Source organism: Ambystoma mexicanum, chromosome 3q (genome assembly GCF_040938575.1).
Source record: "Ambystoma mexicanum isolate Mex_15411 chromosome 3q, UKY_AmexF1_1, whole genome shotgun sequence".
Lineage (NCBI taxonomy): Eukaryota > Metazoa > Chordata > Amphibia > Caudata > Ambystomatidae > Ambystoma > Ambystoma mexicanum.
Window position 1 is genome coordinate 147397494 of NC_090926.1, and position 25260 is coordinate 147422753.

At 49.1% G+C, this 25260-nt stretch overlaps 1 protein-coding gene across 1 annotated transcript in view; it reads left to right on the forward strand.

Moving 5' to 3' along the window:
* TSPAN31 (tetraspanin 31) overlaps positions 1 to 25260 on the forward strand; it is a 345617-nt gene that overhangs the window by 177825 nt on the left and 142532 nt on the right. Inside the window, exon 3 of the mRNA XM_069653349.1 lies at positions 16986 to 17066. Coding sequence (XP_069509450.1) covers positions 16986 to 17066 — 81 coding nt within the window. The remainder of the gene's footprint in view (positions 1 to 16985; positions 17067 to 25260) is intronic.

Genomic DNA, 25260 nt, shown 5'->3' on the forward strand with positions numbered 1-25260 from the left:
TCTGGGTGCAGAACTTTCTTCCCGCACAGCGTGCTCAGGGCACGGCCGCAGGAGGTGGACCTGCATCACCAATCAAACTCCAAACCTGGGAAGAAACCTGCAGCAGCATCATGCACCTGGAGGCTATCGAGGGAGTTGGAGATGCAGAGGCTGGAGCTACTGCATGTGGTGAGGCTGTCGAGTGCCTGTAAGCCCAATGACAGATCACACACACCTTGTTCCCTCTGCCAATAAGTAGGCCAACATGTCAAGTATGTCGTACCTAACACCCACCTTCAACCTGATTGCACACATCCACATAGACCTTCCCTGCAACCCACATCCATACACCACACAGGTCCCTTTATCACCCTCACAAGGTGCACCTGCTGGCACTCAAACACATCCTCCTGACACTGCACAACTGCTGTTTTCACCCTTGTGCTACCACATGCCCAAAGTCAAGTCGGTGTCGAGCACCTCCACCACCAGCAAATGACGAGATGCACACAGCAATGCTACATGTGACCCACTTGTCCCATCCTGCTAAATTATCAACGCAGCAACTGCCATAGGCAGCAGTCACATGTGAAACACATCTGTGTCACAATCCGACACAACACCATGTCATACAGCTTGTGTGGCACACCCATAACACCCAAACCGGGAAACAGCAGTACCCCAGGCAACAGCCACTGCTCGCACCATGTCCGCACACCACACCTGCACCCACACATCATCCCTGACACATACATTGGGAAGTACTAGCATTTCAGGACCACCAGGGCAGGATCCCTCCGCCAGACAACCACCACCTCCACCCAGGACTCAAATGCCTCCACCAGCAGATGGGAGCGGGCAACTACTGCTGCTGCACAGCCACCCCCCGCCCCAGCAGGAGGCACCTTGGCCACATCCAACCTCCCCACCCCCTCAGCCCCCAGCAGGAGGAACCTGCACCCCTTCCCCAAGGGGGTCTACCCGACAACATTGGGGACGACAGTGGAGTCAAATCTAGAATGCGACCAGAGCTATGCAGATGCTCAGGGATTCAGTCCCGTGGCCCAAGGAGCCCCCAACCCAGACAACCACCACCACCCCTACGCAATGTTTGTGATATTGAGGGGTGCCTGTCTAGGATGGAGGCACGACGGGAATCTATGCACACAATGGTGCAACAATACCTGGACGAGGCCCGGCTTGTGCGGGAGACACTTCAGGACACCTCCAGGAGGACTGCACGGATGCTGGGCAGAACCACGAGAGGCATTTACCATCTGGCACGGCGTGTGAGGGAGGGGGAATTGGTCTATTTGAACCTTGGTGGAGTCCTTTTACGTGTTGTGTGCTGGCACTTGCTGACCAATGGCACATGCCCCTTGCCCCTGGTACCATCCTCAAGTACCACTCCCACTGCAGAAGGGCGCACACCTCTGCTAAAAGGGGGTGCATATAGGACACAGATTGGGTGCGTGTGGGGAGGGATAGTTGGGTGGGATTGTAGAGGTAGTCCAGGCCTATCAAAAATGTAAATAGTTATTTTTGTCACTATATTTGGTGTTGGAAAAAGAAATCATGACTGGACATTGATCTTTCAGTGTGAGTGCATTTATTCATGTTCCCTGTCCAGTGCCCAGTGTGCTCGATGTCCACTGCTGTGTGTGTAACATTTGCTCAAAGGTAGTTGTGCATAAAGTCTCCACGTGTGGCACATCCATCAAGCCCTGGGATCGTATCTCTCCAGCTCTGAAATCTCTCCATTGGCTCCCAGTGGATGCAAGGATTAAATTCAAAACCCTCTGCATTGTCCACAAGGCTTTCTGGGGCCTGGGTCCAACATACCATCAGCTATCCCTCCGCAAATGCCTCGCGCACTCCGCTCCTCCACCTCTAACTCCCTCAGGGTCAGGTTTCTCAAACAAGCTGAGGGTAGATCTGTCTTTGGCTGGGGCCTCCCTCTGGAACAGCCTCCCTGCTTCTCTAAAACTTGAGGAGAACCACCTTCGGTTCCGGAAGCACCTCAAAACCTTCCTCATTGCTTCTGCCTTCTCCTCCCCTGTCCCCTGTTGATTCTACTCTCCCTCAGCACCATGCACCTGGCCGCCCTCTGTCCACTGGGCCCAGGTACCTGCTCATCTTGCCACCCTCACGCACTGCCTCCGGGCCACCCCCTGCACTGGGGTCTGTACCTGTACCCATACAGCCCTCCCCTTTTCTTCCTGCACTTTCAGACCTACACGGCCTGCTGCCATAAACCCAGCACTTGCCACTTGCTGACTGCACTCCCATTGTTTGTTGCCTTTTTATTTATTATTTTATTATTATTTTTGTTTTTTCCTTCTAGCTCCGCACTCTCCTTTTGTTCCCCCTTCCATGCACTTCTCCCCTACCCTGCACTTGCACACTTGCACGTTCTCAATGTCACTGGGCCTAATAAGATTGTTTTTTGTTCTCCCCTGTTCCCTTTCCCTGCCTTGTCGCTCTCTGAAACACTTGTGTATGAGCGCAATAGAAATAAAATATCAATCAATCATTGCCATCGCGGTGCTGTGCATGATCTCCTTCTCGTGTCCTGCTGAGGCAGCAGAACCTGGCCTTCACCAGGCCAAACGTTTACTCAATGGTGCAGTAGTTGTGCGCCTGTTCATGCATGTTGTGGGGTTGCCTGATGGGTGCCATTAGCCATGGCTTCAGGGGATACCCAGCATCACCTGCACGGGAGCAACAGAAAATACATGTCAATTTCCTGGTCATTTCATGTTGCCACAGGCTGTAAAGTGTTGATTTGAGAAGACTAACATGCACATGCAAAATTGAGTTTAGATAGCATATGCTTCTTTTTCGTGTACCAGAAGGGAACTTTGTCAGATGCATGTGGGGTGTGTGTTGTGCAGTTGCATTCACATGGAGCATTCACAGACAACATGACCTAACTATTTCCATACAATTGACACACACGGAATGGATGTAAATTCCATTAGTGTTACACATGAAATCAACTATGTCCATGTACAATGATACTTTTAGCATTAAAGTGATATGCATTTGTGATTTGTGATTTTGTGGTAGTAACAGTATGCAGTCTTCATTATGAAACCCCCCCCCCCCCTTAAATATTTCAAGGGGATTGGGTCCTCCAACGTATTCCATATCTATGACAGGTAATGTCCACAGCTGTGCTGCTTCGGAAAATTTTCGGCGTCCTGCGTCGATGACGTCGATGCGCCGTCCCCGAGGACCTCCTCAGACGGCTGACGTCACCTGATGTGATAAGTAGGACGCACGACGCCCGTAGCCTCAGTTCTGTTTTTTCCGCGAACGTGTTTGCTTCGTGAATTTTGGTACGCCTCGACTCTTTGAGTTTGTTGTATTCTTCTCAGTTCTTTGAACCTGTTCGGTTTTTGTGAAAACCTGTTCATGACGATGTCTACCTAGTCTTCAACCCCGCGTCCGGGCTTCAAGAAATGCGGGGACTGTGGGTCCAAGATGTCGGTAATGGACTCGACCGATGCCTGCCTCTGGTGCCTCGGGGAGGCCCACGACACCGACGACTGTCGACTGCCAGTCGCTCACGGCCAAGGCCTTGCAGGAGCGCAAGAAGAAGTTGTCAGTAGTTAGGGTGTCTAAGCCCAGGAAGTCGAGGTCTGCGGGGCTTTCCACAGATGATTAGAGAGGCTACTCTCTGTGTCATCGTCGGAGGTTCAGTGGGTCTCCTTCCAGGAGTCAGTCTCGCCACTCCTCTGCCTCTTCAAGGCATTCCCGGAAGCGCCGGCATCGGTCTCCTTCCCCGTCCTCTTCCGAGGACTCCGCCCGTCGGCGGGTCGCTTATCCCACCATGCAAGCGACACGGAGGAATGAGCTTACCTAGGGAAGAAGATGTTGGCGATTCTTGAATCGCAGGGCACCGGTCCGTCCGCGCCTCCGAGTGGGGTCGGTCGTGATCGGTCGAGAAACACTGCTCGCACGCCTTCGGGCTCGGGTGGTCGGCACGGTTCGCGGGAGAGGTCACGCTCGGACAAGGGTAACCGCTCTCTCCATGCCCGTTCCAGGTCCCGGTCCTCGACGCGCTCGAGACCGCGTGATCCTGTGCCGTCTTCGAGGAAGACGTCGACGCCTGTGGCGCCGAGGTCGTCGATGACCTCTCTCGAGGCTCCGCTTTCAAGGGGGTCATCGATGCTGTCGGCGCTTAGGTCGTCGAAGGACACGCTCAGAGCCCTGGCTTCGAGGCCTGTGTTGACGCTGGCGGCGCTGCGGCTGACGTCGATTCGCTCGACACCGACTCGTTCAGCGCCCTAGACGCCTTTCGTGGCGGTGGTGTCGGAGGGGCCCTGTGGCACGGGGGTAGCCCCTACAAAGGCTCTGGCTAAGGTCCGGCATAGCTTTGGTCCCCAGGTGTCTTCCTCTCACCGCCTGGAGTACATTTCAGAGGGTGATGAGGGCTCTGATGAGGGCTTGGTTCTGGTTCCGGTGCCTGATGAGCTTCTCTCTGGCCATAGCCAATTTGATGACCTGAGGCAGTCACTGTGGACTGGACACACCTCCGGAGGTGGAGTTTTGTAGGCCGGAGCCTGGCACTCGTGCCGATTCTTTGTACCGGCGCCTTATGTTCCAGGTCACTGAGTACTTGGGATGGTCGGCTCCCCCAGGGGAGTTTGTTCAGGATGATCTCGCGGACATCCTTGATCTTGCCCCCCCCCCCCCCCCCCCACTGACCTGGTACTGCCGTTTCATATGGCTCTGCAGAGAAGGGTGGCGGCGGCTTGGACTGCTCCGGAGAGTCACCGGCAGTGGCCAAGTCTATGTCGGGGAAAATACCGTCCAGCCAGTAGAGACCCCTGCTACTTGTCCAGGCACCCCACTCCGGAGAGTTTGGTGGTGCAGGCGGCTGCGGCCCCGGCAAAACAGGCGTCGTATCCTACCATCCCTCCGGATAGGGACGACAAACGTTTTGATGGCTGGGTGAACAAAGTGTTTTCTTCAGGGGGTATGGCGCTTCAGACGGCCAACTCCGTATGTGCCTTGTCTCATTTCACACAGTCTGTGTTGCATTAGCGGCTGAACATATTCCCGAAGGGGACGAACGAGATGGTTTCCTTGCTATGGTTCAGGATGGCAAGGATGCCATGTGTGAGGCCGTTCAGTCGGGTTTGGGCATGGCAGATTGTGTCAGCCGGTCCATGGCAGCGAGCACTGTAATACGCAGGTTTGCGTGGTTGCGGAAGTCGGGGTTCGCTCCTGATGTGCAGTCCCTGCTCCTCAACATGCCCTCTGACGGTGAACATCTTTTTGGCAGCAAGGCTGATGAGAGCCTTGAGAGGTTGCAGACCTCCAAAGCTGCAGCGAAGTCGTTGGGCGCTGCAGTTCGACGACCTCCGCCTTTTCGTCCTAGGGGACAACAATGGAGGGGTGGTTCCTTTCGCTATTACTCGTCCTTCAGTAAAGCCAGAGGAGCGGTCAGTCAAAGAGGCCACCGTAAGAGTGCCAGAGGTGGAAAACAGGGTACTCGAGGTGCCAAGGCCGCTCGGCAGTTGCCTCTTTGCCCTCAGGCAACCCCGCATCCGCTACCACTCAGTCATGAGGCCAGGTCCCATGGTTCGCTGGTTGGGGGAAGGCTGGCGCAGCATCTTGTAGAGTGGCGTGCCATTACTTCAGATGTGTGGGTTCTGGAGATCATAACCCATGGCTACTGTCTTCCCTTTCGGCAGAGGTCTCGCGACAATCCACCTGGGAACCTCTGAAGAGTCCGGATCCGCTCCTTGCGCAGGAAATTCAAGCCCTGCTGGAGAAAGGCGCCATAGAACTGGTGCCTGTAGCGGAGAGGAACAAGGGATGGTATTCCCCTTATTTTTTGATTTCGAAGAAAGACGGGGGGGATTAAGACCCATCATGGACTTGCGCGGTTTGAACAAACTCCTCCGGAAGGACAAGTTCAAGATGGTTACTCTCTCTCAAGTCCTCCAGGCCCTTCAACTTCAGGACTGGTTGGTGTCTCTCGACCTCAAGGACGCTTACTTCCATGTGCCGATCCATCCCAAGCACAAGTAGTACCTGAGGTTCGCGGTTGGCGACTCGCACTTTCAGTTTCGGGTCCTGCCGTTGGGATTGACCTCCGCCCCGAGGGTTTTCACCAAGCTCATGGTGGTGGCAGCGCATCTCAGGAAAGGGGGAGTCACGTCTACCCCTACCTGGACGATTGGTTGATCAGGGGGAGCTCTCCCGAGCAAGTCCTGGATCATCTGTCACCTGCCACTCCCTTCACAGGCTGGGCTTCTCCCTCAATTTAAAAAAGTCCCATTTGACGCCAACACAGCGGCTCCAGTACATCGGAGCAGTGCTCGACACATCCCTGGGGCAGTGTTTTCCTCCCCAGGTGAGGGCTCTTCACATTCAGCAGATGGTGCACAAGTTTCAACTTGCCCAGACTCTCCCAGTGTTTGGGTTCTTGAGACTGCTCGGCCTCATGGCATCCTGCATTCTTCTGGTGCCAGAAGCCAGGTTGCGGATGAGATCTTTGCAATGGGCACTCAAGCTCCAGTGGTCTCAGTCCTCCGGCAGGATGTCGGACCCTGTTCAGGTGCCGCCCTCGGTCGCCCAGGACCTTCTGTGGTGGGCCGTCAAAGGCAATCTGATGAAGGGGGCCCCATTTTGGCTGCCCTGGCCAAAGGTGACGATCGCGACGGACTCATCCCTCACGGGATGGGGAGCTCATGCCAACGAGTTGACAGTTAGCGGTCGTTCGTCTCCGTCGGAGTCCAGACTCCATATCAATCTGTTGGATATGAGGGCCGTCATGCTAGCCCTGAAGGCTTTTATGCCGACTGTGCGAGGAAAGAGTGTCCAGATTCTAACGGACAACACAGGGGCCACGCACTACCTCAACAAAAAGGGGGGGGGGCAGGGTCACTTCCTCTGTGCAGGGAGGCGATGCAGCTCGAGTTCTGGGCCATCCAGCAGGAAGTTTCGATCTCGGCTGTTCATCTGGCCGGAGACGACAACGAGACGGCGGACGCTCTGAGCAGGCAGAGCACGATCTCTCACGAGTGGGAGCTGGCTCAGGAGATTATCCTGGATATCTTCGCTGTTTGGGGGACCCCTCAAGTGGATCTCTTCGGCTCCCGTGTCAACCAGAAGTGCGAAAGGTTCTGCTTGCGGGAATTTCCTCCAAAAGAAGCCTTAGGAGACGCTTTTGTGGTGGAGTGGTCATTCCCGCTGCTGTACGAGTTTCCTCCAGTCCCCGTCATCCCGCAAGTACTGCGGAGGTTACGGAGGTTCGGTTCCCGGATGATCCTCATTGCTCCGGGGTGGGCCCGGAGGACGTGGTACTCGGACCTTCTCGACTTGTCCATCTGCCTTCCACGTTGTCTTCCCTACCGAGACGGATCTGCTCTCACGGGAGGGGGGGGGTCAGGCTCTCCATCGAGAGGTCAGATCACTCAACCCTCACGCTTGGCTTCTGAAAGGTTGAGGTATAAGGATTGGGACCTCCCTGAAGACATGTTGGAGGTGTTGCTCTCGGCCAGGCGGCCGGCAACAAAGTCTCTGTACCGTTGGCGCAAGTTCTGCGACTGGTGCAAGGTTAAAAATGTGGATCCTTTTTGAGTGTGACATTCCCATGGTTCTGTCTTTTTTGCTTTCCTTGGCCCACAGGGGCTTGCAAGTGGGGACCATTAAAGGTTACCTGGCGGCGCTGTCCATATTTAAGCGCTCGTCTGAAGAATGTTCCTATTTTAAGATTCCTTTTTAATTTCTCAGTTTTTGAAAGGGCTCACTAATGTGTTCCCTCCGTCGCCTTTTCTGGTGCCCGGTTGGGATTTGAACCTTGTTTTAAGTTTCCTATGGGTGCTCCGTTTTGAGCCTTTGCATTCTTGCCCTTTGAGACTGTTAACTCTGAAAACTGTGTTTTTGATTGTGGTTACTTCCGCTCGCAGAGTGAGTGAGTTACAGGCACTTTCAGTTAAGCCACCCTTCACTGTGTTTCATAAGGACCGGTTTGTCCTTACAGTTCGTCCTTCCTTTCTTCTGAAGGTGGTTTTCGGAATTTCATTTGGGCCAGAAGGTTGTTCTTCCGACATTCTATCCTCCTCCACATCCTGGTAAGGAAGAGGAGAGGCTCCATAGGCTAGATCCTAGATCCTAGGAGAGCGTTGAGCTTTTATATTTCGCGCATGTCCCGGGTCAGAGTGGACGATCAACTTTTCATTGGTTACGCTGGAAAGCGTTTGGGACAAGCTGTGACGAAACAGACTTTGTCTCGGATTATTTTAGCTATCTCCGAGTGTTAACGCTTGGTGGGTAAGGATCCTCCGGCTGGCTTGCGGGCCCATTCTACCAGGGGAGTGGCTGCGTCTACTGCCCTGCAGAGGGGTGTTCCTATTCGTCACATCTGTGATGCAGCCACCTGGGCTTCGGTACATACTTTTGTACGTCACTACTCCCTTGATTCCATCCGAGGGCAGGATCTGGCCTTTGGCAAGGCAGTCCTTTATTCCGCAATTTGATTGGGCATGCTAAATTTGTGATCTAAATTATTTTCCCACCTCCTTGCTTGGTACTGCTTTGGGAGTCTGTCATACATATGGAATACGTCGGAGGACCCAATCCCCTCGAAGAACAAGTTACTCTCTTACCTGGTAACGTTCTTTCGATGGGCTGGTCCGACGACGTATTCCATATCGCTCCCTCCCTACCTTCCCCGCTGCAGAATTTCTTATGCGATCGCAGCTTGCGTTCCGCAAGGCCTTGTGTGTCTGACTGGCAGAAAACTGGTGTGTCACGCTCTGGGGAAAAAACTACAACTGAGGCTACGGGCGTTGTGCGTCCTACTTATCACATCGGGTGACGTCGGCTGTCGGAGGAGGTCCTCGAGGACGGCGCATCGACGTCATCGACGCAGGACGCAGACGCCGAAAATTTTCCGAAGCAGTACAGCTGTGGACATTACCTGTCATAGATATGGAATACGTCGTAAGACCATCCCATCGAAAGAAAGTTACCAGGTAAGAGTAACTTGTTCATTAGTGGTAATTGAATAGTTCGTGTTTTTTTTTCTCATTTTGCAGGTTTTGGTATAAAAGCATTCCATAAGTGTTTCTTATGAAGACATGTCACCGGTACCAACAGTCAGTGTACCTGTCAAATGTAGGAGTAATAATGGATTAATGCATGCAGTGTGCACATCCACTGGTTTTGGGTGTCATACTGGGCCATAATTCAACACTCCGCGTGGCCTTGTAATTAGACTCGCCCAGCAGCCAGGTATGCTATGCTGTATACTTCCCCCTGCTTCCCTCATTCAACATTACACATGGCCTTGTAGTTGGACTCACCCAACAGCCATGTACGATGCCCAGCGTGTTGTGCCATGTAATGGGGCAATGTGGCGTTCCCCAGCACCATGGAGTCATGTGTAGAGCCAGGGACTCTTTCACAGTAATTTGTGATGAGGTGGCGGGCATCACACCCCATCTGCACGTTGAGGGAATGGAACCGCTTCCTGTTGCAGTACTCTACCTCCATAGCATGCCTGACCACCAGCTCCACATGTGTGCAGTCCACCGCACCAATCACATTACCCATGCCTGCAAGGGTATGGAATGCTATTTTTGTGGCATTCACTTCTTCAGGAGTCCATGGTAAGCTGATCTTGTCCCGTACGTGGAATAGGAGTGCATCAAGCACCTGGACGAGCACACGTGAGAAACGGGGTTGGGAGATACCATGCAGCTGCCCCACTGTCTGCTGGTATGTACCTGTGGCAAGAAAGTGTACCACGGACACTACCTTCAGCAAGGGGGGTAGGGGGAGGGCCGGATATTAATGAGACTCACCAGGTCATGTATCCGGTACTCTATAGAGATGGTGTCCATGTCTAGCGAGTACAGGGTGTGGATCTGACCGGGGGTGAGGTTGAATGGGGTGGCCCTTAGGTGAGGGATTGGTGGCTGCCTGCGGGGTACAACCTGCTGTACATTGGGGATTTGCTGGGCCATGATGGCCCTTCTCCTCGTGCGCCTCTACTGCAGCCTCCGCCTCACTGCTTCTTCAATCAATAGCTCTGCAGGCATGTCCTCCAGCTCCAGTACTGCTACAGCTAGTGCTAGCATTGTGGTTTTGGAAGGGGTGTGGGAATGTTCCTTTTGTTCTGTGTCACAGCCCATTGGGTCCACCTGCGCTGATTTTGAGCACCTGTGGCATGTTTCTACACACCAGATTCCACTTAACGCCTGGTCTCCGATTCCAGTGTTTCCGGCATCGTTTTCGCATTCTTACCGGCAGGTCTATGCCAGTGATTGCGTGTTTGTGCACCTCAGAATTTGCACTTATTGCGCCATACTGGTATTCCAGGCACAGCTGCTGCTTGTCTCCGCGGATACTGGCAACAGTGTTGCCGGATGCGGTGGGTTCCTTTGGGATGCCGGTGTTACCTCTACTCGGACTACACCGGTCCGGAAAAAGGTGCCGGTGCGGATATACCGGCAACGCTATTTCCAGACTGGCATATTTGTAACGAGGCCCAATGTGTCTTTGGTGGCCCCTTTAGATGGTAATGCTTTAGGCTGAAATGTACCCCCTTGCCCCATACAGTCAAAAGGCACCACATAAAAACTAGAACTATATCAATGGACCACGAGCATTAAGATCTCCAATCGGATGGTCATGCTTTATGTGGCATGTCCTCATAAACGATGGCTTTACCATTGAAAATATTCTTGTGGAACTGTGTACAAGCAACAGAATGGAGTTCAGGTGACATATCGGGACCATAATTAATTGCAACATAAATCGAATCTAAGTAAAAAATAATCATTCATAGGATGGATTTTTAGAAGATTGTTACACTATTTTGACAGATACTCAAAAATGCAATCTAAAAATATTTTTGTAAGGTTTTATTAAAATGTGAATCAAGCTTTGTGAATCAAGCTTGAGTTGCCTGTATCACAACAAATCGTGTGTGTGTGTATACCAGTCACATTTGGAAACTCATCTCTTGTGGCACGTACAACACATGAAGGTATCCCTCTATGGACTGTTCTCACCCGTCTTCCATGAATCCACAACATATTGGCTCTGTATGCAGCAAGGCTGACCCATCTGTTGAAATATTTGAAATTGTTCTGTTTACCGAGCAGAAATATAAAGTTTAATTTTTCATTTTTATTAGTACTTTGCTATTTCAGCTCAAGAAAGTACTGAACCTCTGGGAATATATTGGACTTAAATGTATTTTGGGGGATTTTGTTTGTGAACAAACTTTTTATACTTTCTGTAAAGAGAAAATAACATGAGAAAAATTATTGGTTGACTGTACCAAGAAATACTGACATTCTTGGACATATGGATATTACAATACTTCTGAACCAATTGCAAGTCGATTAATCTGTGTAAAGGATAAGACAGTACTCTATATTTCTAGGAATATGTGGATGAAAGGTGCCATGAAGTTCATGCATGGATGCCATTAGCATTCGGAGAAACCAATTTATAGGGCACGCTCCCCTAAAGTCAGTTTGCTAAGCTGGGCATAATGGCGGAGGATCCACTTCGGCTCTGAGCATGCATGTCTAGTTTTCACCACCACATATTTTATTCCAAGCTGGGCATTTGTTGACCACGATGGCCACTACACCAAGTTGAAACTTCTTCCATTCCTCTGTTTGGGCGGGGAATTTTTCGTCTGCTGGATCTGTCATTGCGCCCCCATGTCTTCCTGGCCTTGCCCTAAGTGCATTTCTCCATCTGTGAATTTTGGCTTGTACATGAACCCCTGAATACCAGCCATGATTGATGAATGAAACCTAAACTGTTGATAAGGGGGGGGGGGGCTGTTGTATTGAACATCACAATAAGCTTAAAAATAGGTTAGTGATTGTGCATCTTGTATCATCGTCCCCCAAAAAATTATTCAACAAAGTTAGGACTATCAATGGGTCTTTGATGACACCAAAAAAGGCATCAGTAGAGACATATTGGGATAAGAATTTACAAGGCATTTATTGTGCATTTGTTAGGCGCTTATACTGTAAGTCAATTATGCAGGGCAACAGAGGGAACATGGGATTCAAAACAGTGAATGCAGATAGATGAGCCTACTATGCCTTGTGAGTATTCAGGACGTGCAAGTGCAGCGAGAAGAGGGGAAGTGGGGATGGGGATACGTTCTGGAACGTAGGTTAGCAGCTGATGAGGTGCACGTAGGTTAGCAGCTGATGAGGTGCATAGTATGGTAAGTGCAATGCGGCCTGGAGCCGCATTGGGTAGAAAATGCAGCCTACATGATTGAGGCCGGTGAGTGCTGAGGCAAGTGCTGCGAGGTAGGCAGAGGCTGGGACGATTGGGTATGGGAGGCCAGGTCCCCAAGGAATGTAGAAGGGCCCTGGCCACCATACACAGCGACTGAGATTAGCAGAGGAGGGAAAGAAGAGGTGAAGAGGAAAGTCTTGAAGAGCCTCCCGATTTTGAGGAAGTCCTGCTCAAGATGAAGAGTAAGGTGGAAGCTGTTCCATAAGAGGGAGCCAGCTGAAGAAAGTGATCAGCCTCCAGCTGTCTGTTTAGCGAAAGGCTTTACACACAGAGTTGGTGCCAGAGGACTGCAGAGTTCTAGAGGGAGAGTATTTAGTAAGAGAAAATTGCAGATAGCGTGGTCCCAGGCCCCAGACAGCCTTGCGAACGATGCAGAGGGATTTTAATATAATCCTTGCCGCAACTGGGAGCCAGTGAAGCTTTTAGGACAGGAGATGCGGTCCCTGGCTGAAGGCCAAAGTCTTGCTGCCCTATCCTGGATTAGCTGGATGGGTTGTAAAGTTGAATAAGGTAGATTCAGGAGAAGGCTATTGCAGTAGTCCAGCCTAGAGAGAACCAGGGCTTATGTAACATTGAGCTACTGGTGGGTAGTGAGACAAGGGAGAACTCCTTTGAGAAGGAACAGTTGAAAGTGGGACTTTTTGGCAATTTCCTGAGTGTGAAGGAGGGGGGGAGTGGAGAAGATGACACCAAGGTTTCTGGCTTTAGAAGGAGCAGGGGAGAGCCCATAGAGTATGACCAGAGTGAGGGGGAAGAGGGAGCTGGAGTCCCAATGGTAATGATCACAATCGTGCTGGCATTGAGGCAGAGATTGTTGGAAGTACACCAGGACTGGATGGCAGATGGGCAGATGGGCAGTCGGGATGATGGAAGATGCAAGAGGGTCAGCAGGAAGTTTGAAAAAGAGTGGTGTCATCTGCGCAGCACTGGAAGTTGGAGGATATATTATTAAGTTGGATGCCCGTGGAGGAAAGCACTTTGCAGTAGCAGAAACCCTTTAAATAAATGCTTCTTGCAGTGTGGTTATGTTTCATGTAGGTCAGAAATAAATGGAGCGAACACCAAGAAACCTACAACAATAATACTGGCATTGGAGAAGGGCTTTGATCTTTATATTGATCAAAGAGATGTCTTGTGCATTTCCATGGCGACACATGAACGTATTCCATGCAGTGTGTTTAGCTTCATTGTCCACTAACATGATGTCATTGGGTGTTGCACAGCGGATGCAGCAGCTGATAAGGGTGTGTTAGGATTTAGTGCAACTAGGACACTTGACCTTACGTCAATGGGGCAGATAAGAACATAATCACAAAATGACAGATGGGGGAACAGGCACAGTTCAGATACTGATCTTTTGAAATGTAAGTCGTACAAAAAAAGTTTAATGCGTCAGTATTTGGTGCAGTGCGGATGTCTTTCCAAGTAATTGAAGTAAAGAGGTTAGTGAAGCTTTCCTTTAAGAAATGAGGATGGATGATGCAATATGGGAGGCATGTTAAGTATGACGGTGGCAGGTAAATCAGTCTGATAGCAGAGGGAGAGATTGAGAGACAGATGGTGAGACTGAATGAGACCATGTTGGAAGTCTGGAGAGGCAAGACAACTGTATTGCTCTCAACTAGACCCATGTTGGTTAAGGTGTGTATATATTTATTTGCATCCGGGCACTTATAGTTTTGCAATATTAATGGATACCTTAAATTTATAGGAATGCAAAGAAAAAATACAGGACTGAATTGCTTTGTTTTGGAGAGCTCTGCTGTGGTTAATGAGCCAAGCAGAATAAGAAACCTAAAGCGCAATGGTGTAAGTAAGCCAGGATGTTGTACAGTGTGCTGCTTGTAGTGTGGATGTGGGGGTTCGAGGGCCATTTTGTACAGGAATGATTGATGGTCACAGACCCATATGTGGATGGGATGTTGGTAGTTTGGGTTGATCAGAGACCCACAAGCAGTGGAGATCGACATGGTGGCCATGCCTCACCTCTTTCCTGAACAGATTTGACTGAAACACATGGTCAACCGCAGTCTGCCACCAATGAAGCCAAACTTGGACAGAGGTCCTCTGTGGCAGGCCCCAGCTCCCACCACCCACCCATGTATCCATACATGGGCAGGAGGCTCTGCAGACCTTGACTCTTACCTCGCAGATCACTGCCTGCACAACCTATCCATACAGCCAGGCTGAATTATGCATCAAAGAACCAGCATACAACAAAATGGGGACAAGTGGTTCCTGCTCCCACTGTGGACTTAAAAACATAGGAGGCATATCTTACATCCGAGCATGCCCCCTGAAACTGGGGTATGTTCTATAACTGTGTACGGGAACCCTGCACTACTGATGCTACTGGTGCACTAAGTACTATTGCCTATATAAGCAGTCCATGTTTTATATGAGAGGGTGTGACAAAATTGCTACTGCTCTGCAGACTAACAGGGTTAAGTGGCTACACTGACTATTCGGACTCAATGCTACCAGTAAACTAACATTGATCTCAATCAAGGCGCACCTGGCACATCCCAAAAGGTACACCCCCTTCGCTTTTTGTGGTAATGTGGGCAGGTTTCAGGAGGGGTGTGAGGTTATGGTAGTAGCAACCCAAGCAGCTTCAATATAATGGTCCGAAATGAAAGGATGTCCAAAGGTTCTTTAAAAAATATAGACTTTTAATTAAAGAGTACAATTTCAATCAACTAACAAACGCTAGAAAATGTAAATGAAACAGAGAATGTCGACTTCTGTGGAAGATCACTAGTTAGATGAGCTGGGGTGTTCAATCATTTAGCCTAAACAATGTCACTGGTCACATTTATGTCTAGGAAGAAAATGAAGGAAGCATAAGTCACTATTGTCCCAAAAGTGGACTAGGCAGACCTGGCTTCTTACTACCTTAGTCTTGTCTTTAGGTGCTTGACTGTGTCGAGCCTGGCTTCTTGGTGGGGGTTTTGGCCACTGTTGAACTGATGTTCAGACGGTTGAAGGCCATCTAGTACCACTGGTGGAAGGCATTGTCGGTTTGATGGTGAAGGGTCGAGCTGGTGAGATGTCTACCCACGGTTCAGGCAGGGGTTAGTTGCAGCGAGACCATGTCTTCTGCGGGGTCGAGTCTGCTCTCAAATCGGTTCCTCCAATGAAGATGGGGCCCACAATCAGTTTGATCAAGATGGTCTATGGCAAGGGGTTCGAGCCATTGTCTGGATGGTTTGAGATGCAGCAAGCGGTTCAAAGTTCATACAGAGTGCCAAATGCAGCACTGCAGATTCTGTGGCGGCTCGAAGGCGGTGAGTGTGGTCAGTCTGGAGGTGGCGAGGTAAGATTCCAGCTGCTTTTGGGTTGGTGGGAGTCTCAATCCAGGGGCTCCAGAACAAGGTGCTTGGCTGGCATCTACAGGCGATTATTCACTTCAGTGAACAGGTGCCTAGTTCCAGAATCTGTTCACCTCCCACTGTTCCATTGGAATGGTTTGTGTAGGGGACAGAGCTCTCCTCTACCTTTTGACGCCTTCTATCTCTGTGACAGAGGACTTTGGAAAGGACTGCACTCCCAACAGAGTCATAGGGTTTATTCCATTAACCCGAAATGCCAAAAATCCCACTGATTATCCTTAATTAACTCCCAATAATCTTTCCTCCATTTGATGAGGCTACAGTTTTCTTAGCATCGTAATTAATGATGCTATAACGGTTAGTGTCCTATCTCTGACCACCTTTCAAGACTTCAACATAAGGTCCTACCATTTGTCTTAGGTTACCATAGACCACATCAGCTGGAATCTCTCCATTAGTGGAAGGAGAATATTTTTTTCCTATCATAACTATGTCTTCGTATAAGAAAGGAATAACTGCTTGTTCAGGGGTGCCCAACATATCTTTCTTTAACACCATTGAATGGGGTTCAAATTGAGTATTACAGTAAGCCATCAAACTAATATACTCTCCTATAGATATGTCATATAAATCCTCACGTGAGGACAATTCAAGCTCAAAGGACTTGACATTTGTTTCCCTGCTATTAAATGGACATTATTGTAGAGTACAAATTCATTAATTTGAAGCCATGATATCAGGTGACACAATTGGACTATTCCTTGTTTTGACTAGTGTTTCAAACCCGAGCTCTGCCTTCCTTGTGGCCCCATACTCGCAATGTGACCCATTTTGCGACTGTTGGAAAGCCTGTGTTTTTGAAAACCTCAGTGCCTGCTTAATTAACTTGTGCGAGTGTTATCAGCCTTCACAATCCTGCCAAGTTTCAAGATGATTGTACCAGGGGCTCCCTCAGGCACTGTGTGTCTGATCAGATGTTGGGTGGCCTCCAAACCATATAGGTATGGCCCAGTTAGCTGGATCTCACATTCTAGTTTATAGGAGTCCTCTTAAAGACGGTTTACAGTAGGGTCTCCGTTTAAAATCTTGTGCCCAATGCACCAGCCTTGGTCAGAAGAGCAATGGAAAACATTGGCTACAGGTAGGAAGATCGACTCCGGGTCCCGTGGATAAGCTAGGACATGGCTTGCTGGAAACATGTTGAATCTGCCCATTGCCTTGGATGATGTTTTGACCAAAATGTTGCTTATGCTTGCTGTGCGTGCAGAGGTTGAGGGGGGTGGTAAGCAAGGGGTGATTTGTTTTTGGTGAAGCCTATGGTTTTCTCTTTCGCTTCTCATAATGGTTTCCTTAACTTGTGAATTTGTACAGTACATGGTGGTCTTGTTCATCGTCTTCATTTTCCAGTTTGGAGTCTCCTGTTCGTGTCTGGCGTTGAATCAAAGTCAGCAGGTAAGTCAGTTTTCAGTAAGAAACAATAACTGGATTAAAAAAAAAACATCCTTTGGAACAAGGACATGGAGTTGACAGTTCAGTGCCAGTAGCAGAATTTTCCTCCAGGTTGCTGCTGAGTCTTGTTTAGGGAAGACCCGAGTGGACAAAAGTTGACATCCGCATGGTCCACCATTCTGACATAATTGGCCATTTATAAGACTAGTTTTGGATACTCCAACCTGTCTTCATCCTCCTATTTTTCCACAAGGGCAAGTTGGGTCCTCTTGGTGAAGCACTATGGGAATTCTCCTACTGCAGCACTTTTGATTCAGAAAGCATGCCAGCATGAATTTCTTCTTGAATGTTGGGTGCAGCACAGGCATGCTGACCCTGGCACCCAGACAGAATCTTTTGCTCTGGGCTTTTACTGAACAAATCGATCCATTCCAGGAGTTATTTTACACAGTGTACTTCAATATTTGACAGATGGACCGGATACTAGTGAAAGCCCAGAGATGCAAAAGATGTGTCTGCATGGCTTGGAGTCATCTGAGATCGCTATAAGCAAAGGACTGTGCTGCGTTGTGTGTGTTATCCCAGGCCAAAAAAGACTTTTTTTTTTTCTTTCGGGGGTGGGTAGGATGGTGACCTGTTTGCCTTAATGGTTGCAAGTAGCTGACCAGGAGGTTATTGAAAGCATGGCTTCAGGCTTCAAAATGTGGTTGGAATACTGGGTTAGCCAGAGACCGTTCACCTTGCGTTCATTTTTTCTCTTTTTCTTTTATTAGTAATTTAGTAATGTATTGTTTTGTAATTTCCATATTAGGTCTATGCATTTGCTGGTATAATTCAATGAAAGTGTTTCTAAGGATTGTAAATTAAAATATTTAATCTCTGGCAGTGAAAATCTAACTACTTTATGTAGGCAGTGCGCCCAAAGGCTCATATGTCAATTAAATGTAAGTAAAAAAAGTTTGTTTATAAGGAAGCAACCTCTCTGCTAGATTTTGCTTTCAGTCCGAAACCCCCATAACTCTCCCCACCAGTCTCACCCGTGTCAAGGACGTATGGGGAAATGGTGTTACATATAGTTGGCTTTTTTTTTTTTTTTTTTTTTAGGCGGTCAGATTTGTTTCTTGTTTAGATCTCCAAGGCTGCTTCAAATTGCTTTAAGTGAGCATCAAAAAGGAATTTAATCTTTCATCAGTCGGTCCATAAAGTAATTCACCATGCCATTTGTTGCTGTGTAGTGCAGCCACCTGAGTAAAAAGCAAGATTGAGGGCCTGGTATTACTAGTGAGCATTCAATTTCTGATAAAATCTGAGTCCTCTGGAAATCAACAAAACCGACAATGTGGATTTCACCCAGACTGGTGTTTTTTCAACGGCTAGATAAACTAGCACATCAACAAAGCTGATCATAACTAACTTTTATGTTTTATTGGTTCAAAGGCAGTGATCACATTTGACCCAGATATGAAAACTCCTGGTCCAATTACCACCTCCTACCAAAGAAAGGGGACATCCCATGCTTGGACTAACCCACAAAAACAAGCAAAAAGTCCAACTCTATGATTAAAGTAAACTGAGAATGTTTTAGAAGGTAACTTCACCCCACCTTGGAAGGCTAATGCTGTGAACAGCCCCTCTGTTGCTAGAAAGTCTCTATTCAGAAGCCATGTGCACTGTGCATTATTGTGCCAAAGAAAGGTCTATATCCCATGCAACAACAAATGGTTGAATAACTAACTTGCCTCCTCAAATGGCAGGCTGCAACCAAGAACACACATGCAGAACATCCTAGTCTCCCATTGAAAACCTAGCTGTACAAGTCATAACCTCTGCAACCATCGCAGGTCTAATGCACAATTCAATACTAAAATTTTCAAGGAGCTCACAAACCAGTTATCAGCCCAAACCATCAGAGTAATTGGCTAACACACTTGTCTTTCAAGAAATAAAATGGCCACAATTCAAACTGGTATTTACCACCATATGCTAGGCAAGTGGCTAGGTTTTGGGGTTGCTGTCCTAAGCTTCTAGGGTTCTATTCATCACAACTGACGATCTCAATCATTGAAACGTAATGCTTCAGCTAAATGTGACTTGTGCCCAGCCACCATGATAAAGGAAGTTGTAGTTAATTTGGCAGAACCATTGACTGATTTCTGGACTGCATCGTTGGCATGCGACATCCCTTAAGGCAACATTCTAATATCCCTGCTAAGAAAGCTGTACACTGACCGGGAAATACCTGAAAACTGCAGACCGATAACTTACATCCCGTTCATAACTGATACTGGAAAAGACAAACAACTTGTGCATCATGGTGAAGATAATCTCCTATTTCATGAACAGTTTGGTGCTCTGTCTAATAGGAGTATGGAAGCCAGTCTCATTTTCGTGAAGGAGGAAACTAAAAGCTCGAGACAGAAACTTTCCAATATATTCTCATACTAGGTGACTTATCTGCTGCATTTGATAGTCATTCACCAGACGCTAATACAAAGATCCCAAATCCAGATGGGAATGGATGGTACTGCCCTGGTTTGGATCACAAACCACCTAGACTAACGTACCATGAGAGTCAAAGTGAGGACCTCAACATAACCGTTCGGTGTTCCCTTAGGCACTATCCTTTCTCCATGGATAGTTAATCCTTATATTAAGCCCCTGGTAGATAACTGACAACTACTGAATATGGACCCTGATGAGACCTCGTATCACTAAACTCCTCCAGAAAGTCTAGCCTTGGGCTATTAATATCTACTTTTATTTTTTGTTTTTGTATACCTTTTCCCACAAGACGAGGAGCATGTTCCCCTATGTGGTAATGCTGCAAACCAGTCACCAGAGCACACTTCCTCTTCCACTTATATTATTGTAACCGTCTCTACGGTAGGGCTCAACAAAAAATGTCAACTGCACTTTACCTAAAGCAATGACACTTCTCAAACCCAGGGACCATAGCCCACCAAGTCTAGAAGCCCTAAATTGGCTTTTATGAAAAAATCAGGCTCCTGAATATAGAACTCTTACATTAAAAAATAAAGAGGAGAGAGAAACTGCCCCGGCAGGTATGGAACAACAGACCACCTTTCACCCTAGTCTGGCAAGTACTGTGGTGTCCCCAGCTATAGTGGATACACCCTGCTCAGATGCTGCGGAGGAAGCAGGAGCAGGCCCTATGCCATTTGATGCTGATGCTGTATCGGAGGCAAGAAGGAAAACCCGGCCCCAATCGCAGGTTTTCCCCAGCACAGGAGAGGACAGACTGGGCCCATGTACATGCAGTTGAATGGCTCATTACCCCTCCCCTTCTCTCCCGCCCCCCCCTCCAAAAAGAACCATGAAAACTCCAGCGGTGGTGTGGCGGACAAGACGGCGCACCTTCCTGTGAATGGAGAAATGTGCACATGGGACAATGGTTCCTGTGGGAGTTCTGGAAGTGGGGGCACTGATCCCTGGGTGGCCCTTGGCAGGACAGAGGGCATCTCTGTATCCTTTACTGCATGTTGCAGGTTACAGTGCACAAAGTTAGTGTTGCAGTTGCAAGTTTCACAGGTACCATCTGTCAATTGTATGACTATTTTAGGCATTATAATGGTTAGTGTAAGGCAATGGGGGTTGTGCGTAACGTCCTTATGATGGAGCGAGCAGATCGGGAAAAGGAGTGATGGGGATCTAAAAGAGGGAGCACACATCTGGTTGTGGGCACCCAAAATGTAAACTCCCATCCCCCAAGCGTTCCAGTGGGGGAGGAGAGTCAGTTGCTAGGGGAGGCAACACTAGCTGGAGGTGTATCGATTCCTTGCGGAGGGAACCTAGTTTTGGTAAACAGTACTCCAGGGATGTTTCCGAATATTTTGAAATTCATGGCGGGGGCTTCTCATGAGGGAAGGAGTGCGTAAAAAGAGTGTAGATTCCAGGCAGAGCCGCTCAGAAAACATATTGCATATAGTGAATCACAGATAAGAAAATTCAGATGAGAGCTGAGCTGACGACACTTAAACTGGGGGAATCCCTGCGCAAATTAAAATACCTTATGCAAACATTCTATGAGGGGGCAAGGCTGACCTGCTGCTGCTGGCGGCTAGGCGAGGGGATGAGAGGTGGGTTGCATCAGCATGTGATATGAGAGGGTTAATCAGACACACCCACAGAAATAACAAAATGCTTTGTACAATTCTGTGACTGTTTATATGACACAGAATGCCCATATTCTACCTCAGTCAGCAGACTATCTTGGGGACATCGTTATGACGGGCCTCTCAGAATCTGCGGTCGACCTCCTAGAGAGTCCTATTAGAAGTGCATATGGCTATTAAACTGCTCACCTATAGGAAAGCCCTGGGTGGGGATGGGTACACGACAGGTTTTTTTTTCAAGCCGTTTGCGGGTACCCTTCTGTGCCACATGACCAAATTGTACAATAATATATGTGCAACTGGCACTGTGCCGGCGTGTTTTAGCAATGCACTAATATGTGTAATACCCAAAGAGGGGAGCGACCCACCCTGTGCCCCTCATACGATCCTAGATCGTTGTTCAATCTTATGAAAAGATATTCACATGAATACTAGCCACTCGCCTAGAAGGTTTGATGCCACGCCTGATATATCCAGACCAGGTGGGCGTCGCCGGGCGGCAACTAGCCCACTCTGTGCGCAAGACCCTCAACCTTATAGAACATGTCTCTGAAGAAGTCAGAGACTATGCCCTACTCGGCCTCGGTGCCGAAAAAGCGTTTGACCAGGTGGAACAGAGGTTCTTACTCCTGGTGCTTTGTAAACTGGGCTTTGGGAAAAAAGTATTGCAAGCAATTGGGGTGATTTATGCTGAGCCCACTTACCGAGTGGTGGTCAGTGGAAAGACGTCATGGGATTTCCACCTTAAAATGGGTACTAGACATGGGTGGCTGCTGTGCCCCCCAAACTCCCACTGTTTGCATGATCTATAGAGCCACTCTGCATTAAAAGTAGGCAGGATGAACCTAGGTAAGAGGGCATAAGGGTGGGCGGGGCACACAATACAAGGTGATTTGCGCATGTATTACAGAGCAGTACCGTTCAGGGCATTGGACCCCCACCTAAGAGTGGATACACAGAAGCACTGGGTGCGAATAGAGCACTACATGTGACGACCAGTAACTTTAGAGTGGCTATGGGTGCCCCAAGATGATTCCACACAGTCCATAGGTGCCGGATTTTAAGTCCGCTTTGGTCGCTATGGAGAGAAAAAAGTGAGCTGGTAGGTGTCTGTGGACATCCCTCAATGAGCCATATATGGATGCCCCTGATCCAGGACGACATACTGGACGAGGTCCCTGGGCTGGTACGAGGCAAGTCTTGAAAGTGTGGGGCAAGTAGTTAAAAATAAGGAATTTGTGGACATAGCTGTGTTAGAGTAGAGTCTGCGCATAGGGACATTGTGTATATTTAAGTCTCTGATGTTTGTTAATCTGCTTAGAATCGCATGCTGTGCATATGGTCTGACATCCAGTGGTAACCAGAGTATTGCATCTTGTCTTTCGAGAATCGAAAAGGGATGTCGACATGGGCGTTCCTGTAACACTATCCCTACGTGACGTGTAGTGTACCCAAGATCTCTCACGCATCGAGGTCCCTCAGATTGTTTTTTTTCCACCCAGCATACTGGTCGCCTTGATGTGGAGCTCGTCAGAGACTTTGCTTATTGTCTCATCGCCCTATTCGTCCCTTATTTCGACAGCTGTTTTCAGACCTCCACTGAAAATCTTCAAGAACTCAATGGACAGTGATCCAGTCGGAGCTGGCGACCACGTGGCCAGTCCTTCCGCTGGCCTATACAGTAGGGAGAGTGGGGTCGGAGTGGACATTTCTATACAAATTGAGAATGCCTTTCCCTTTCCTTTCTTTCCCTTTCTGTCTTCGTCACTCTACACTTCCTCAGCTATGGGAGAGGACTCTATTTAGGTTTTGCCCCAATTGTAGGAGCAAATTCCCTTGGAAAGATAGGCATAGATGGTGTAACAGGTGCGTGCCACTCGATCACAAAGGATGCACGGCTTGTAAACTCCTCCATTCTAAGACATTAAAGGAGCGTAGAGTCAAGCGGTGGGCGGCCTAAGGTATGTCGAAGGCCGAATTTTCTCCCACTGCCGCAGCCAATGAATGCGATGATGGGGAGAGTGACGATCATATCTCTGAACTGGAGGTTGTTGACCTTTCGACGGAACGCACTTGTTCCGCATAGTCTGTCCCCAGACCCGCTAGGCACGGCTTTGGCACTGCCATGGGGAAGTCGCACCCCTGCAACAAAGACTAATATGTACACAGCACAAAGCACACAACCCCAAGTCCATCTTCGGCTAGGTCGAAGAACACTTCTGTGCCAACGGGTACAACGGAACCTCCGGTGGCACCCGCCGACCGTCCGGATCGGCAGCCCTCGCCGTAGCCTCAATTGTGCCTAGCGACTGGGCTTTCCAAGACAAAGGGCGCTACCCCAATATATCATGTTCCGCCAAGACGCATCGCTAGAAGGTGTCCGACGACGATAGGGTTCCGGTTCCGCCGAAGCAGGTGGTCGCAGTAGACGAGGCCCTGGCACCGACTAAAAAGGCGGCCGTTGAGGACCAGGCCCTGACACCGGCAAAGAGGACCCCCTCGCAATTGCAGGCTGAAGCTACACGCCTCCCCACTGCGGAGGATGTCGCCGGCAGCTTAGCCAGGATTGTCACCGCCGATTCTCAAACGGCAGGCCGGGGATGTGCCGAGGCCCACAAAGGCCCAGGGATCAGTCGAGGTCCAAGGATGGCCTAGGGGGGGTACTGGAACCCACCCATAAGTCGAAGGAGAGGCACAGATGTCTCACCTCTGTCGATACCTTGGAAGGTGTTCTTTGAGGGCGAAGGTTTATTCTCGACGATGAGATCAATCTCAACGGTTTTAGATGGATGAACACGCTCAAGACCTTGTTCCAAAAAGTTTGAGAACTGCATGGAAAGGCTGGACAGGTTTGTTTCTCGTTCAGATCCCACACCAAGGAGGCCAAGGGATGAGAGCCCTGTGGACCCCAGAGCTAAATTTGCAAGACTTTTTGACCTCTCTTTAGAAGAGGACATATACAATTACGACCTTACAGAGGATGAAATTCATGCCGATACCCAGGACGAGGAATTCATCAACCCTGAGGAAATGCATGAGCCCATAGAGGGCTGGGAAGAGAACCCAGATGTGGGTGACCCCCAACCATGACAATCCCCGGATCATCAAGACACTGATGTCCTGGACCTGTACTCTCCCCAGTCCACTCCCACTAGGCAACAACCATCACCATTGGATGACCAGTTGACTTTTAACGTAATGTTACGTAAAGCAGCAGATCACTTTAAAATTGCCACAGATGAGGCGGTCCCCGAAGCTGACTTTGTGGAACACATCCTTAAGGAGAAACCACCCGCCAGCCAGGCCATTCCCCTCCTCAATTCAATTAAACGTCTGGCACCATCCTTATCAACACCGGCTCTCACAAGAGGTGTCGACCTGCGAATAGGAACTCTTTCGCCCTTCTCCATCAGATCCTCTGTATATCAGAGGTAATTCCACCCCAGACTCCTTGGTGGTGACTACCACTCAAAAGCGGGCAGGGGTCCCTTTGTCAACAGGCAAGGCACCCCCTGATGAGGAAGGTAAACTACTTGGGGGGGTGGGGGGGGGGAATCACGGTTGCGACAGCGTTTTCAACGCGCATTGCCAACAATACCTTGCTGGCCAGCTACGCCGATGCCCATTGGGCTGTACTACAGGAAGGCATACAGGAGGTTCCCGAACCCCTAAGTACTCTTCTCACCACGGTCACTGAAGGCAGACTGGTGAATCAGAGCATTCTTAAGAATACTTTGGACTCTGCATAAACTGCTGGTCGATCCCTGGCTTAGGGCACACTCCTGAAGACATGCATGGCTACGGAACTCGGGATTGAAGCCAGAGACGCAGGCGTCACTAATAAACCCATGGAAGAATCCAACTTGTTTGGAAAAGCAGTTGATGGGGTGCTCGAAACAGCAAAAAAAGAACATGACACCTTTTTAAAAACACTGGACCAGATTACACAAAGACCCTCTACAAGAAGAGAATCTGGGTCCAAACAGCTTTTTCATGGCCAACGCTTCCCTCAGCAACAATACTCATCGGTAAACAATTGGAATTCTACACAGGGAAATTGCACT